This window comes from Ambystoma mexicanum, chromosome 13 (genome assembly GCF_040938575.1).
Source record: "Ambystoma mexicanum isolate Mex_15411 chromosome 13, UKY_AmexF1_1, whole genome shotgun sequence".
NCBI classification, from domain to species: Eukaryota; Metazoa; Chordata; class Amphibia; order Caudata; family Ambystomatidae; genus Ambystoma; species Ambystoma mexicanum.
This window is the reverse complement of record NC_090938.1, coordinates 546,812,631-546,829,180: the sequence shown is the minus strand read 5'-3', so window position 1 is coordinate 546,829,180 and position 16,550 is coordinate 546,812,631. Positions and strand designations below refer to the sequence as shown.

Here is a 16,550-nt window from a genome sequence, read left to right as displayed (position 1 = left end):
GGTGAATTGTCAGGAGGATTTAGGTTCAGGACATCAGTGTCCGAATATACTGATGGGGATTGCCAGGGATGAGAAGGTCCTTCTTCTGGATTTTCTCCGAAGCCTTCTCCTACCATGTCTGGGCTGTCTTCCAGACCTTCCTCTTGGTTCTGTCCCTCTTCATTGTCCACAAATTCATCCTCCTCTTCTAAGTATTGTTCCTCACCAGTGAGGTCATACACATTATGGAAGTCTAAGGCTGTGTCCTGCCTCGGATATTTGGCCCTGGGGTCCTCCTGAGGCCCTTCTCTTGTTCTCTTGGGAGTGGGAGGGTTCTGGGTGTTCATAAACCTCTCCATTCTCTCCATGCAGAGATGGAGCCTTTCCATGGTTTCATGGGGTACCCCTGAGCGGTCTAGCGGGGGAAAATTAGTGTCATCTAGCTGAAAACGGTTCGACTTCTCCCATAACGTCGAGGAAAGTGTCCCGTCGCCTTCCGAAAACCCTTCCGGAGTGCTGGGGGTCCCCCCGACTGAAGGGGGTAGTCCCTGTCTGTCTTCGTGCTTTTTCGTCGTGTCTTTCGACCTCTGCGTAGCGCTCGACGTGTCCTTCGGCGTACGCTTCTGGGCGTCGGCTGCCACGATCCTCGACAAGCTCTCTGCGACTCGTTTGTCAGCGGAGGGCTGTGGTTTCGACGTTATGGGTGTCGATCGTTCTACGGCGGCGTGCGCTCTCTGCTGGTGCGCGCCGGCCGATGGTTTGGGGGCAGCGCCCTTATTTGCCGAAAGCCCAGTCGCTGGTCGCGGCTGCGGTTTGCGAGAGGGGCTTCGAACCTGAACGGTCCGAGGAGGCCGCCGGTGTAACCTGCGTCTCCTTGGGCGCTGATGCTTTCTTCGTCTTCGACGAAGAAGAGCTATGGGTTATGTGCTTATGTGTAGTATTGTGTGCGTCAGTGTCGCCGGGGTGTTCATCCCCATAAGCAGGGCCTGAGCCGAGCCCGTCGGGGCCGGGGACAGACGACGAAGAGCGCGAGCGCTCTTTAGAGGGGTGTACGACTTCCGTAGCAGAGGTCGTGTTATCACGTTCCTCGTCACTGTCGTTGGTAGCAACGGCGGGTGAAGAACCGGCCTTCGACATAGCGTAGGCCGTCCACCTCTTGACCCTACGGTCTTTTAGAGTCTTTGGCTTTAGAAGCCGACAAGCCGAGCAACCCTCCTCTTTGTGATCGAGGGGCAAGCAGCGGTTACACCGTGAATGCTTGTCCTTCCAAGTAAACTTGCCCTTGCAAAGTGGGAAAAACCTAAAGGGTGTCCTCTCCATAGCCGAGGCAATAAACCGTGATAACTACCCCAAGGGAAAGGAAGGGGAAAAGGAAAGGCATTCTCAGAAAAAGAATCAGAAATGTCCCACGACCCCACTCTCCCTACTGTATTTGGCTTGCGAGGCCAGGCCACGTGTTCGGCAACGCCGAAGGATCTCCTCCGCTCGTCCCCTCCGTCGAAGATCTTGCTCGGCGGAGACAGCTTCACAACTGCGTCGAGGGAGGGATCGATATATTAAATATTAAACAGGAAAAAACGACCAAAGGTCGAGGAGATGGAATCTGCAATGTCTCTCGAGGAGCTCCGCGTAAAGGCGACCAGTAACTGGGCAGAAAAAAACAATCTGAGGGACCTCGACGCGTGAGGGATTGTGGGTACAACGCACGTCACTATAGGGAGAGTATTTCAGACACGCCTTGTCGACGTCCCTTTTCGACTACGAAAAACAAAATGCAATACTCCGCAGTGACCACTGGATGTCGGACCTATGCACAGCATGTGATTCTAAGCAGATTAACAAACATCAGAAACATGGTTACAAGCACAATATTTACCTTGAAAATATACAGAATATACATGATACATAAAGGGGGGTGTACAGGATATATAGTCAGCAAAATAAAGGGTCAGGATATAATGCGAAGGCGGCCTAAGATGTTAAGATAAGGGCCTAGTCACGGTTAGGCCTAGTCAAGGGTGGACAGCCAGGCTTTAGCCTTACGCTTGAAGGCAGGGAACGAAGGTTCAGCTCTGAGTAGGTTGGGTAGAGTGTTCCACAGCTTAGCCGCGAGGACTGGGAAACTGCGACCACCAGATTTTTGGAGGTTGAAGCGAGGGATGACAAGGCAATTAGCATGTGTGCTTCTAAGGGGTCTCGCAGCTGAATGAATTATGAACCTGTTGGAAAGGTAGCTAAGGGCTTGGTTCGAGATACTTTTGTGTGTAGGAGTCAGAGCTTTAAAGGAGATTCTTTGGTTAACTGAAAGCCAACGGAGGTTACGTCTGTGTTCTGAGATGTGTGAAGACCTAGGGATGTTAAGGGTTACTCTAATAGCATTGTTTTGGATAATTTGGAGTTTTCTGATATTGCATTGGTTGGTGCCTAAGTAGAGGGCATTGCAGTAGTTAATTTTGGATAGGACCAATGTCCTGGCTAGGGTAGTACAGTTGGCTGTTGACAGAAAAGGGCGGCAGGCTGTGATGAGCTTGCATGTGTAAGATGCAGCTGAGGAGACTGCATTGGTTTGTCTAGTTAAGGAAAGGGTGGAATCAAGGTACATGCCTAGTGTCTTGGTGTCCTTGGTCACTTTGATGGAATTACCATCGATGGTGAAGGATTTGAATGAGGAGTCAAGTTTACTGAGTTTATGGGGTGATCCTAGGATAAGGATCTCCGTTTTCTCGTCGTTTAAGCACAGTTCATGCTGCGCCATCCAGGCCTGGATGACTTGGTAAATGACGTTGATAGTTAGGGAGTCAGTTTTATAATCGCCTGTAATGGGAATCAGAATTTGGGTGTCGTCAGAGTAATTTGTGTACGTGACGCCCATGAGGTCCAGTATGTCAAATAGGGGTTTTGTGAAGACATTGTAAAGTGTCAGGGAGGGAACAAGTTACTTACCTGCAACTGTTGTTCTGCAGCATGGGTCTGGCATGGATTCACATGCTCATGAATATTCCCCGTCGTCAGAATCCTCAGTAAAGATCTGTCTTTCGTAGTAGTAACCAATCACTGATCTCTGCGTCATACTGACCACAGCCAATGACTGCCATCTCCCTAAGCCCCGCCTCTGGCAGCCATCTTCAGATTTGGTAGCACGTGAAGTGGCAGTATGACCAAGTGAAGAGCCGCAGAGGGGTAGGCGGGAGGGTTCGCATGTGAATCCATGCCAGACCCATGCTGGAGAACAACAGTTACAGGTAAGTAACTTGTTCCTTCTCCAGCGTGGGGTCTGACATGGATTCACATGCTCATGAATAAAAGAATACATAGCAGTACACACATGCACAACCACGTGAGGTGGCAACAGGCTCAACATTAAGCAATACAACAACTCAACATTAAGCATCTCTTACCTTCTCACCAGGCTCACCTTAGGCGAACAGGTTGCGCAGCACTGCTTGGCCGACCCTGGACTCCTCCCTGGAATCCCGGTCGACGCAGTAGAATTTCGTGAAGGTGTGCGTCGACCTCCACGTAGCAGCCCTGCAGATGTCCAGCAGGGGCACACCAGATAGGAACGTCGTGGTAGCTCCGATCGCTCTGGTGGAATGGGCTCGCGGACGGCCGGGCAGAGGTCGGTTTGCCAACCGATGACAGTACATGATACAGCCGGAGAGCCATCTGGAAATGGAAGCCTTTGAGAGAGCCTTCCCCCGATTGACAGGTCCAAATTTCACAAAAAGTTGTGACGTCTTCCGAAAACTCTTTGTGCGGTCCACGTAGAACTTCAGCGCTCTAGCCAGATCCAGCGAGTGCAAAGTCCTTTCAGCCAGCGACGAAGGCGACGGGAAGAAAATAGGCAACACCAAGGGTTCGTTGAGGTGGAAGTCCGACGGCACCTTGGGCATGAAGGAGGGGTGCGCCCTGAGCACTACCCTTGTGTCGTGAAAAGTCAAGTACGGGGGCTTGCAGGAAAGGGCCTGGATCTCTCCCACCCGTCGTGCGGAGGTGATGGCCACAAGAAACGCTGTTTTCCACGACAAGAACTTCAACGGAGCTGAGTGCAGAGGCTCGAACGGAGGTCCCATGAGCTTGGTCAGCACCACGTTGAGCTCCCATGCCGGGGCCGGAGCCTTCACCGGCGGGAACGATCTGAACAGTCCCTTCATGAATTGTTTCACCAGACGATGAGACCACAGACATCCGTCCCGTGGTTCTGGTGTATCGGGAGATCACAGCAAGATGAATCTTGATGGAAGCGTGCGCCAGTCCAGCCTTGGCCAGCGTCAGTAGGTACGGCAGTACTTGAGGAGCCGTAATCCATTGAGGGTTAATCTTCTGTGCGTGGCACCAGACAGAGAACCTCTTCCATTTGTGTCCGTAGCATTTAAGAGTTGAGGATGCCCTGGCCTTTACAAGAACCTCTCTGCAGTCGGCCGGTATGTCGTAACCTCCAAACTCTAACGCTGCAGGAGCCAGGCCTGCAAGTTCAGCGACCTCGAGTCGTGATGGAGGATGGCGCCTCCTTCCCTGGAGAGAAGATCCGCGTCCACTGGCAGCTTGATTGACGGGGACGCTGACAAGTCCAGAAGGTCCGGGAACCATATCTGCCTCGGCCACGCAGGTGCGACGAGGATCATCCTGCACCGTGACCTCTTGAGCTGGTTGATGAGCCGGATCAGCAACGGCAATGGAGGGAACGCGTATAGAAACAGGCCCTCCCAGGGGAACGAGAAAGCATCGCCCATGCTCCTCGGCTGGGGAAATCTGCTGGCGAACCTCCGGCACTTGGGAGTTCGTCGCCGTCGCGAACAGATCGATCTGGGGTGTGCCCCACCGTCGGAAGAGGCGGTCCACTAGATCCTGTCGTAGTTCCCACTCGTGGCACGAGCGCAGCTCTCTGCTGAGCGAGTCGGCGATGGTGTTTTTTATTCCTGCCAGATGAAACGGCACCAGAAACATCCCTTGGGCGACGGCCCAATGCCACAGATCCTGCGCCTCCTTGGACAGGGCTGGGGATCTGGTACCGCCCTGCTTCCTGATGTAGAACATGGTGGTGGTGTTGTCGGTGAAGATCCTCACCACCTTGCCCTTGAGGGACGGAAGAAAGGACCAGAGGGCCCAAAACACTGCACAGAGCTCCAGGACGTTGATATGGAGGGACTTCTCCGTCGGAAGCCAAAGGCCTCTCGCGTGCAGATTTTCGGTGTGCGCTCCCCACCCTTCCAGGGAGGCATCCGTGGTCACTGTCTTCTGGTGGCCCGGGGTCTGGAAGTCCATGCCCGCCGTCAGATGCGCGCGGGTGCCCCAACACCGGATCGCTCGTCGGAAGCTCTCGTTGAGTGTGATCCTGTCCTCGAAGCTGCCCGTCGTCTGGATCCAGCGGGCGTCCAGGAACTCCTGTAACGGGCGCATCCGAAGCCTGCACAGGCGGATGAGATAAATGCAAGAAGAAATCATTCCGAGGAGGGATTTGATGGCCCTCACCCTGGCCGCGTCCGCAACCAGCATCCGCTGCACCTTGCCCAAGATGGCCCTCGTCCTTTCCTCCGACGGAGAGGCCAGAAGCGCCACTGTGTCGAGTTTCGCTCCCAGAAACAGTGCGTCTTGCGCGGGCACCAGGTGGGACTTGGCTTAGTTTATGGAGAATCCCAGGTCTGTGAGTAGTTGGACGGTCCTTGCCGTGTGCTCCGCGGCGAGCTCCCTTGTCTTTGCTCGGATGAGCCAGTCGTCCAGGTAGGGGTAGACGTGGATCCCCTCCAGGCGCAGCCGCGCCGCCACCGGTGCAAGGCACTTGGTGAACACCCTGGGTGCCGACCTCAATCCGAAGGGAAGGGCTCTGAACTGGTAGTGACGCCCTTGGACCACGAATCTGAGAAACTTTTGGTGTCCCTTTAGGATGGGGATATGGAAGTAAGCATCCTCCAAATCCAATGACGACAGGAAATCGCCCTCCTCCAGCTGACCCAGGACATGCTGGAGGGTGACCATCCGGAACTTCTGTGCCTTGATGAATTTGTTCAGTCGTCGTAGGTCCAGGATGGGACGCCATCCTCCGGTCTTCTTCTTCACGAGGAAGTATCTTGAGTAAACTCCGGAGCCCCAAAGCCTCTTTGGGACAAGCTCGATGGCGCCTTTCTTGAGCATCGCCTTTACCTCCAAGAGAAGTTGAGGGACGTGATGTTCCTTCCTGGCCACGGGGGGGACGCGCGGGCACTTCTTTAGAAACTCGAGCACGTGACCCTGGGCCAGGGCGTCCAGCACCCAACAGTCGGTGGAGATGGACTCCCACACGCTGACGAAGTTCGCCAGCCGGCCTCCCACCGGGATGCTTCGGTGGGGGCCTGACCCCACGGCCGGTTCAGTCCTGCTTCGACGAGGCTTTGCCGCCTTGTCCTCCCTGGCGACGACGACGGGGTCCGCCCGACTTGCTTCGTCCCTGCTTCCTGTGACGACGAACGGGCCGCTTGACGGTAGGTGGAATATCCGCCGCCGGAACCTTTGGAGGCACCCTGCTTGCCTCCGGTGCTCCGAAAGGGCGGCCGTCGTTGCTGGAGAACACCAAGAGCCTGGGCCGTCTCCGTCTTGATGGCTTGTAGGGAATGGTCCACTGTTTTCCCAAACAGGTTGCTCCCGTCGAACGCCATGTCCAAAACTCTGGTCTGCATGTCCTGCCGGAAGTCCGTTGCCTTGAGCCATCCACGCCGTCTAAGGCACACGCCGTTGCCCAACTGGCGAAATCCAGTGTCAGCGATGTCTGTCGCTATCGTAATGGCGTGATCCGACGCCACTTCTCCTTCCTGCAAGATCTCTAGGGCCTCCGCCCTCTTGTCGTCCGTTAGGAAGTCCAGCAGGGGGGCGATCTTGTACCACAACTCCCTGTCGTAGCGGGCTACGATAGCCAAGGCGTTGGCAGCCTTAATCGTCGTCGCTGCCGATGAGATGACTCTGCGTCCCATCGTGTCCAATTTCTTTCCCTTGCCGTCTGGGGGGGAGGTTGACGTAGAGACCGGAGCCCCCACCGCTTTCTTCCTGGCCGCCACGGAGACGACCGAGTCCGGGGTCGGCTGTGCCCGAAGGCACAAGGGGGCCGCGTCCGGGACCCGGTACTTCTTCTCGTACCGATCCCTTCTCGCAGGTGTTGTGGATGGGTTCTTGAGGGCGAGACCCTCATCCCAGATATCGTCCAGTAGAGGTACAGCGAGGACCGTCTTCCTCTTGGTCTCGTGCCGTTGATAAAGGAAACCTTCCTTCTTCTCTTCCGGGCAGAGCTGGAAAAGCTCGGATGCCCTGGCGATCATGGCATGAAACGATCCAATCTCGTCGGGCGGGGAAGCCCGGGGAGGAGGTGACGACGGAAGATCCTCGTCGCAAACCTCGTCGTCTGTACCCGTCGCGGCCGTGTCCGTCCCCGTATCATCCCCACGGGTCGTGGACGGGGAGGAAGACTGAGCAGGGCGCGATGGTTGAAAAGGAGGTGGAGGATGAATCCTTCTTCTCTTAGGAGGAGGGCTCCCAGAAGGGCCTGGCTCCGGGTCCACCGTTGGGAGCGGTTCCTCCGTTGGTGGTAACGGCAATCTCGTCCTGATCTCCGAGCATAAGGACTGTATAGCCAACAAAATGGCCGCCGAGTTGTCTTGCGGCACTGGTTGAGGGGATTCCGACGGGCGGTCAGGAGCCTCGTCGGCACCCTCGACGTTCTCGTCGTCTCCTACGTCGGGGTCCCTCCCGACGGGCTGGTCTTCTTCCACGCCAATGCCGTGGCTTAAGACTTCGATCAGCTCCTCTTCAGAGGTTGAGGCCGAATTCACGACGACCTCCTGCCCCCCCTTTTTCTTCTCCGTCGGAGGTTTCACGGGGGTCCTGTCGATGGGCTTGAAAGAGGACTCCCTCCGCGGTGGCAGGGAGACTCTGGGCCCCGAGGTCGCCTCCACTGGTGTAGCCTCCACAGGCTGAGCCAGGGCTGCAGCGACTGTCTCGATAGAGGCCTTGGCAGGGTGGATCAAGGCTTTCACCACCTTAGGTGCGCTCACCGCCTTCTCCTTGGGGGGAGGGTCACCGCCTCGCTCCCCCTCCGATGGGGCCTTCAAGCTCGACCAGGGTCTCTCCAGGAGCTTCGCCGGGAGCTCGGCCTTCCTCTTACCCGAGCCAGAGCGTTGGCTTGTGGTTGATGGCGCCGGGGAGGATGCGCCCTGCCTGGCAACCGTAGAGCCCAACCGTTCGGCGCTCCTGGTGCCAGCGGACTCGCGGTGCTTGGCCTTCTGTTGGGCCCCTGTCGCCGGGGTGCCCTCAAAAGGTCTTAGAAGACCGCTTGGACGACTTCTTTTTCTCGCCTGACGGGCTCTTCCCTTCCAGCCAGTTGGCGAGACGCAGATGGCGGCCCTTCATGGTCCGCTCCGACATATTGCCGCAAAACGCACAGTCCTTCTCCACGTGCGTCTTGTCCTCATGCAGGCAGTAGAGGCAAAGGGAGTGTTCGTCCTCCTTAAAGACATTCTGAAGCTGGCATCCAGGGCAGACCCTGAACAGCTTTCCGGGCGTCAAGCTTCCCTTCTCCTGGGCCATGTCCGAGATGGGCCTGAGAAACTTCTGGAGTCCTCCAAAAGCGTGGCTCGACGGAATCTTTACCCTTGAGGGGCATAGAAGAATCCGACACGGGTCCCCGTTGATCGGATAAAGAAACGGTGGAGCTTGAGGTTCTTTTGACCGAAAAAAGAGAATTTTCCTATGAAAAAGCGCGAAAACGCACTAAAGCTCGAGAGCAATAGCACGAGGATCCCAACACTTGAACGTGCGTTAAAAATCTGAAGATGGCTGCCAGAGGCGCGGCTTAGGGAGATGGCAGTCATTGGCTGTGGTCAGTATGACGCAGAGATCAGTGATTGGTTACTACTACGAAAGACAGATCAGAAACGAAACTGATACTGATTTTTCTTTACCGAGGATTGCCAGCCTGACGAGGGGGAATATTCATGAGCATGTGAATCCATGCCAGACCCCATGCTGGAGAAACACCAGATCCTTGGCGGACTCCACATGTGACAGGGGAAGGTTCTGCAGTGGCAGAGGGGGAGAAGACCCTCATGGATCTGTTGTCCAGGAAGGAGGTAATCCAGGCTGTAGCTTTCTCCGAGAAATTGGCTGCAGTTTTGAGGTGGTGACAGAGGATTTGATGGTTGACTAGGTCAAATGCTGCAGAGAGGTCTAATAGGAGTAAGAGAGCCAGTTTTCCCTTGTCTTTTAAGTCTTCTATTCGCGTTTTTAAGTCTAGCAGCGCAGTTTCTGTGCCGTGGCGAGGGCGGAAGCCCGATTGCCTTAGACCCAGGAGGTTGTTGGTTTCCTGATAATCTTGGATCTGCAGATATGCAGCGCGATCAAGAATTTTTAAGAGGAATGGCACAGTGGTGATTGGCCTATAGTTAGTGGGAATGTTAGCGTCCAGGGTTGGTTTTTTCAGAAGCGGAATGACCCAGGCATCCTTGAGTTTGTCCAGGACGATCCCGGTTCTGAAGGAAGAGTTTATGAGTGTGGTGATGAAAGGTGCCAGGTTGTGTGAGGCCTCCTTGATAATAGTGGCTGGGCAGGAGTCTCCCTGGCAATTCGATGGCTTAAGGGTGTTGATGATGTGTTAAACTTCAGAGGTGGCAAGGGGTAATAAACAGAATGGTTGCACAGAAGCATTATTAGGTTTGTGGTTAACCTGAGGGGCAAGCTGTGATATGAATGAGTGCAGGCTGTTTTTTTTCCATGAAATTTTAGTTTGGAGCATGGTAATTTTACCCAGTAGAGCCTCTTGGATGTTAGTGCACCAAGTGCTGTCTTTGGAACAAGTGTCTGGAGGAGGAGCAGGGGATTCCAATTCCTTTTGGATTTTGAAGAGCTCCTTGGTGTTAGATTGGGCTAGTTCAATACGTTTATTGTATGTCTCTTGTTTAGCAGACAGTATGGCTTCTTTATAGTTTAGCGTCGCTAGAGCCATGCTTGCTTTATTAGATTCAGTCGGGTGGCTTCTCCAGCGAGTTTCAAGGGTCCTTTTTTCCTTGTGTAAGGTTCTCAACTGAGGCGTGAACCAGGAATTAAGGTGAGCCCGGGATTTAGGTTTACGTAGTTTAGCTGGAGCAATGAGATCTAATGCTTTTAACATAGTCTGATTGTAAGAGTCTACCAAGACAGTCGGGTCCGAGCATACTGAAGCAAGATCATGGAGGGCAGGGAGGATGAGTGGGATAAGTTTGGCGCAAGTTATGTTTCGCTTATTCCTGGTGAGAGTGGCAGGTGCTATGTTAGGGGTGGAATGGGTAGTTTTAGTGGGGATGCTGAAGGTAATAAGATGATGGTCCGTCCAAGCGCATGGTAGGTTGGAGTTGACCTTAGCGTCACAATTAAGGTCAGCAATCCAATCTAGGATTCTACCCTTAGAATGAGTAGGAGCGGTAACACGTTGTGTGAAGCCTAGATTAAGTAGTAAGTTGTTGACAGCATGGGCATGTGCGTCATTAGGGTCGAGCAGGCCTAAATTGAAATCACCTAATACGATGATTTGAGAGGTAGTCTTGGTATTTTCAGACATTGTGTGGGCGAGATCCACAGTAAAGGTAGATATGGGGCCAGGAGGTCTGTAAATGATGTGTACAGTGATAGTTTGGTTAGGGGAGATGGCTAGCTTAGCTGTGAGGGATTCTGCAGATTTGAATTGGCCAGGCGTGGAAAGACGGAGATTTATAGCCGTTTTGTAGATAATGGCAATACCTCCTCCTTTAGTTTTAGTAGTATTGCGGTCACTTCTGAAGATGGTGTAGCCTTCAGGGATCGCAAGGGAAAGCAGCGGTCCTGAGGCAGCATGGAGCCAGGTTTCAGTGACTGCTATAAGGTCCAAGTCATGAGTGGTGATAAGATCAGCCATATCAGGGGCATGGGCAGTGAGAGACCTAGAATTGATCAGGGCTGCTTTGATCCTTGTTGGGGGTTGTGTGGTAGGCGTTAAGGTCAGGGGTAAGGTCAAGCGAGGGTGAATGCACGGAGGTGGTGGGAGCATCTGTAGGCTTGATATTAGAAGGTTTGGTAGGCTAGGTGCTGACAGAGCGATGGTAGGTGATGTGTGACAGTCTGGATCCTAGTCTAAGATTTCTCAATGATGTAGCGCACGGTTGGTTAGGTGAGGGTTTCCTGGTGAAATGTTGTAGCCAGAGCATAGGATTGTTAAGGTAGGGGTTAGCCAGTAGGGCTTCCATTGGTAGATAAGAACGGAGTTGTTGGTGAACGTTGTCACGGATGCTGCTGATGCGTTGTACGTGCTCAGGAGGGTCTGTGCTAGGTGTTTGTTGTGATGCGCCGAAGGATGACAGGGAAATGTGATTGTAGTTCTGAGATGGTGCAACTTTGGGGGAGTTTGGGTACGATAATGTTGAGTCTGGATGAGCTGTGTAATTGATTAACAGGCAAAGTACGAGTTGAAGGGAGGTGTAAACTACACTTTGGGAATGCATAATAGCGGGAGAGTAAGAAGCGAATGATCAGTTACTCAATATGCACACTCATAGTGGATAGATAATGCAGTGGTCAACATAGCAATTATGAGCAATAAATCAATACTGGCAGGTAGCTGTGAGATGCAGTTAGGTGTTCGCAGGTAATTAAGAGCAAGTAATCATAACCTACAATACAGACTAGAATTCACAAGGTAGTGACACAGGCCAGAGCAGTGCGATACGATAAGATGTTCATAAGGTGGTGCAAGGCAGAACAAGACAATGCAAAGTAGAGTACACAGGATAGTGTCACAGGCCAAAGCAGTACTAGGTTCACAGGATGGTACTAGAATACAGTGGGTAAGTCCTAAGTTTGAAATACACAGTTAGGTGAGATATAATGGGTAGCAACTAGATTCAAAATGCACAAGTTGGCTAGAATGCAATGGGGTGACTTCTAAGTTTGAAGTAACACAGCTAGGTCTGGTATAGTGGGTAGCACTTAGATCCGAGGTTATAAATTTGGTAGGACACGGTGCAGCAGCAACTTGATGTAGCAATACCCATTAGGAGGAGTGCATATTATTATAAAATGCTGACGTGCAAGGGCGCTAACTAGGCACAGTAAAGCAGATTGAACCAAATGCGTAACATAGTTGATGGGCAATAGGCAGTCAGTGAACAGATGTTACCCAGTAGTATAGTTGCAGTCTACTAGGATAGTCCGGCCATCTGGGTTGCCCTTGCTAAAACAGACCAGGGTGGAGCAAAATCTTTGACATTCTGAACGCAGTTTGCTGGTGTAGCTAGATACGAATCAAACAGCCTAAATACATAAAGCTAAAGAGGGCAATTTGAATACAGTTTTAAGAACAATCCAAAGTGGAGTAAGATCTTGGAACCTCAGAAAGCAATTTACTAAGGTGGCCAGTAATCAAGCAGTTATGGGTGCCATCTAGGAGCAATCTACAAAGGAGCATGCAAGCAGTTATGCAAATCAGAGCAAGGAGAGATGGGTTTATGGGCAGACTAGTTGCAACTTGGCTGCAATGGGTTATGCAGGTATTCAGTCAGACTGCGATACTATGGAAAACGAGTGGTTGGAACTGCGACGCTCAGTGTAGCATGTATGCGAAGGAAACAGGTGACAGTAAAAGGGTAGGCTGCTATCTAAAGAAGGCAGGGCTTGTCCATGGCTGAGGAGACGGCATGCACAGGAGTGGGCGCAGGGAGGCGTGCGACTAAACAGTTAATCGCGATGGCAGTGCTGTGAGATTTCAAAAGTTACCTTGCGTAGAGCTGGCGTAAGTCAGGCAGGGGGTCTGGCAGACGGCAGTCACAGGCTCTAACAGGCATCGAACAGGAGATGGCCTTGTTGCAGTGGGCCTTGGGTAAAGTGGGCCGGCTTCGCCTGCCGGCGCCCAATGGGAGGACAAATAGGCAGAGGCAGCCAATCAGGAAGGATTGCTGGGGCCTCAGTGGACATTGATGGCAGACATCAGGAAGCAGTCGGCCATTTTGAAGCTGTAAAGTACCACTTTAATGGCGATTCTCGTTTGGTTGCCGCGATTCAGCTATAATCAGGCAGCGCAGTGGCCTGCCCTTGCTTGGGAAGTGAAACGCTTCTTCTGGTAATGCGGATGCGATATTTTAGAGATAAAATCAGGTAGAGGCGCTACAGACTCAGCGCTTACCTTAATTAAGGCATTGGTGGGGTGGCCTTGGTGCTAGATGCCCGCTGCTCCAGCAGGTCGGGATCTGGTCCAGGGAGCTCCAGCTCCAGTGCCGAGATGAAGAGAGCGATGAGCTGGAACGATGACTGGAGATGGAGGCAGACGGTGAAGATGAGCGTGCCCTGCTCATTGCGGGACACGCTTGCGCGGCCTACCCGACAAACAGACTCGTAGTGCTTGGCCTCGTCTTGGGCCCCCACGGATGAAGCCCCCTCAAAAGAAGCACGCTTCTCGGTCTGGCCGGTCCAGGGTGAGGCATGCCCCTGCTTGCCACACGGGTGGAGGCCTTGGCGTTGAGCCACGCCACCAACCTACTGTGACGATCCTTGACTGTGCGCTTGGAGAATCCAAGGCAGATTTCACAATTCGCTTCCCTGTGGTCCGGATGGAGACAGTAGAGGCACTGGGAGTGTTTATCCTCCACAAACACGTTCCTCAAGTGGGAACCTCCCTCCTTCTCCTCTGACATGGTCCGGTGTGCGGCATAGGCCCGATGGCCTTCTGGAAACCTCTATGAAACTCTCAACGATTATATCTGACAAAAACAGAAACTTTTATCGAAAAAACACAAAAATGTAGAAAAGCTCTCGGAGCAAAACACGAGGATTCCCAACACTTGAACGTGCTGTAAAAAAACTGAAGATGGCTGCCAGAGGAGGGGCTTAGGGAGAGGACAGTCATTGGCTGGGGGCAGTATGACTCAGAGTTCAGTGATTGGTTTACAGGATAAAGACAGCGTGTAAGTGAAAGTGAAACTGTTTTTATTTTACTGAGGATTCCTGGCCCGACAACAGGGAATAATCATGAGCATGTGAATCCATGCCAGACCCCCATGCTGGAGAACCACACTGCAGAGTACTTGTAGTAGTGTTAGGAGATTTATCCTGGCAGACGAGTACACCAGGAAAGGGATTGTTTGTGGTAGTCCTGGCAGGTTAGTGAACCAAAAAGAATATATTGAAGTACACTGCATTAGGGTGAAAGGGTGAGGTGGAAAGAAAGTGACAAGATCACTAATGTTTGATGAACTGTGGTAAAAAACCTCCGGAAGAGAACATTGTTGTGTATCAAGTTGAAGTGTGTAGTAGTTGTCTTTCTCAAGAGAAGAGAAATTGTATTGAAATATTCACTGAAAGAGTGAAGGCAAAGGGCCTAATTACGAGTCCGGCGGTAACTGAGGCGGTAAAACCGCCTGGTTACCGCCAGACTCATATTACCATTCCGCCTCCGTGATTCCCTACAACCCCGGTTCCCCGGGAATCACGGAGGCAGAATGGTGTCCTGTGGGACTCAATGGGAATGGGGAAGTGGAAACACCGGCACCATCTCGTGAAACATGCTCTGCTCGCCTGCCTGGTCAAACGACAGATGAGCCTGAGAAAGTGAGGGAGTGGGTGAAGGAGAGAGGGAGAGAGGGAGAGAGGGAGAGAGGGAGAGAGGGAGAGAGGGAGAGAGGGAGAGGGAGAGAGAGAGGGAGAGAGAGAGAGAGAGAGAGAGAGAGAGAGAGAGAGAGAGAGAGAGAGAGAGAGAGAGAGAGAGAGACAGATAAAGTGCTGGGTTAATAAAGACAGTATTAGGTTAACTTTGAGATGGATTAAAAAGACTCACACAGGAGCTTTTTTAGGCTCTCCGTCGAACTTCATTTTTCTGGAGGCATTGGTAGATGGTGGTGGAGCCCTCATGTCGCTTAACTCCCTCTGTTAAAAGGGTGTGGGGTGAGAAAAGGAAGAGAACTTTAGTCAAAAGCATACAAAATATTGTGCGCATGCCAGTATGATCTTAAGTATGGATCAGAGTTCGGAATCAATGACATTTCCATCACCCTATCTCTAAAACATCCTAGAAAACCCAAGGAACCCAGAGAGTATTGTCTCGCGGTCAAAAACTACCACACCTCTGCAAAGAGGAGGCACTGCACAATGTGTTAATATGCAAGGAAAGAAGCAGATGTGCAATGTTTTATAAGCAGTTACGAGATTTTTATAAAGCATTAGGCCTAGAAACAGCTGTAGGAGGTATCCTGTTTTAGTAACAATAAGTTATAGTGTACCAGGTCTGCACACTTTCAATCTATTGTGCTTGAATTCAGAGGTTGTGCAATGGTCCATGGCTGTACAATCTGTCATGTGTGAAATATCATGCACTACAGAAATGATATGTGCAATGCAATTTGTACATACCCATACGTGTAACATGCTATGCCCACATATAGAGGTTCAACAATGTTCTGTTTAGCTGCAGCATTCATACAATGTGCCACGGCCAATCGGGAGACAAATGCTGAGTAAGCACCTTTACAACTATATTACCTCGTATCGCTTCTGGTCCTCGGCTGCTTTCTTAATCCACATCATTTTTTCTTTCTTTTCCATGTTGTTCCAGGTTCCCTCCATGGCCTTCAGAGCTCTTGCTCTGTCATTCTGGGCCGCCAACGTGAGATAGCAATAGAAGGAGTTTTGAACGTGAGGTAGCGAACAGAAAAAAAGAAGAGACAAAAAGGAAAAAGAGATGTTAAGCCTTAATGTGTCAGGAACAACTTATATGCAACTATTTCTGCTATGCCTCTGCAGCTTGAAGGATGATGCAGGAATGTGTGAATAATAAATTTAAGATGGTAACCTATCATTACAAGAAGCATAGTTTTCTTACTGATCTCCATATCTTGATTTATGATGGCCCCCGATGGTCTACCAATGCCCTGCCCCCAAAAAAGAACTCTCCTGTAATACTGCTCACCCACTGGGATAGTGGGAAATCCCCAATTGTTTAAAATAAGAATTTTTTCTTGAACAATGTATACAGCATCCCATCTAGGTTTCCTGCTTGGACCACCCGTCGGGCTCCAGCCCGAATCCACCCACCCCTGCAGCAACTTCTTGGGCTATAATATCACCTTAAAACGAGCAAGATAATCCCCAATGACACTCTGTTGCCAGATCTCCTCAGCAGTCTTCGGTGACTCTGGCAGCTTGGCACGCTCATCTTTTTCAGCACCACGCTTCCTGTCAGACTGGGCTTTTAGGGCAGCTTCACGGGCCCTGTATCTGGCCTGAGGAAATAAGAGCACAAGTTCAAATAACGTTCATGAAATAAACAGGGCATGAGAATTCAAAGCCAGCAGATTGCATTATGAGCAGGATTTCTAGGGAATGCAACAGGAGTGCTCTCAAAGCTACAATGAAGTAATCTCACAGGATGACAGGAAGCCAAGTCTGCACTGCATAAAGTAACTGTTTTACAAATAAGAGTAAGCGCTCCCATAGTGTAACAGGAAGCAGTGCCAAAATAGGAGTTGCTCCCAGCACATAATAGTAAGGACTCTACGAGTGGAACCACTCGACAGTAAAAGACGGTCCCTCTGTGAACAGTACACTGCCTGAGACTA

General features: G+C 51.7%; 1 protein-coding gene across 9 annotated transcripts in view; it reads right to left on the bottom strand.

Moving 5' to 3' along the window:
• UBTF (upstream binding transcription factor) overlaps positions 1 to 16,550 on the bottom strand; it is a 291,891-nt gene that overhangs the window by 63,268 nt on the left and 212,073 nt on the right. For all 9 annotated transcript variants that reach the window (XM_069634300.1, XM_069634304.1, XM_069634303.1 and 6 more), the window contains 3 exons: positions 16,059 to 16,214; positions 15,475 to 15,585; positions 14,774 to 14,862 (listed from right to left, as the gene is read on the bottom strand). In XM_069634300.1, coding sequence (XP_069490401.1) covers positions 14,774 to 14,862; positions 15,475 to 15,585; positions 16,059 to 16,214 — 356 coding nt within the window. The remainder of the gene's footprint in view (positions 1 to 14,773; positions 14,863 to 15,474; positions 15,586 to 16,058; positions 16,215 to 16,550) is intronic.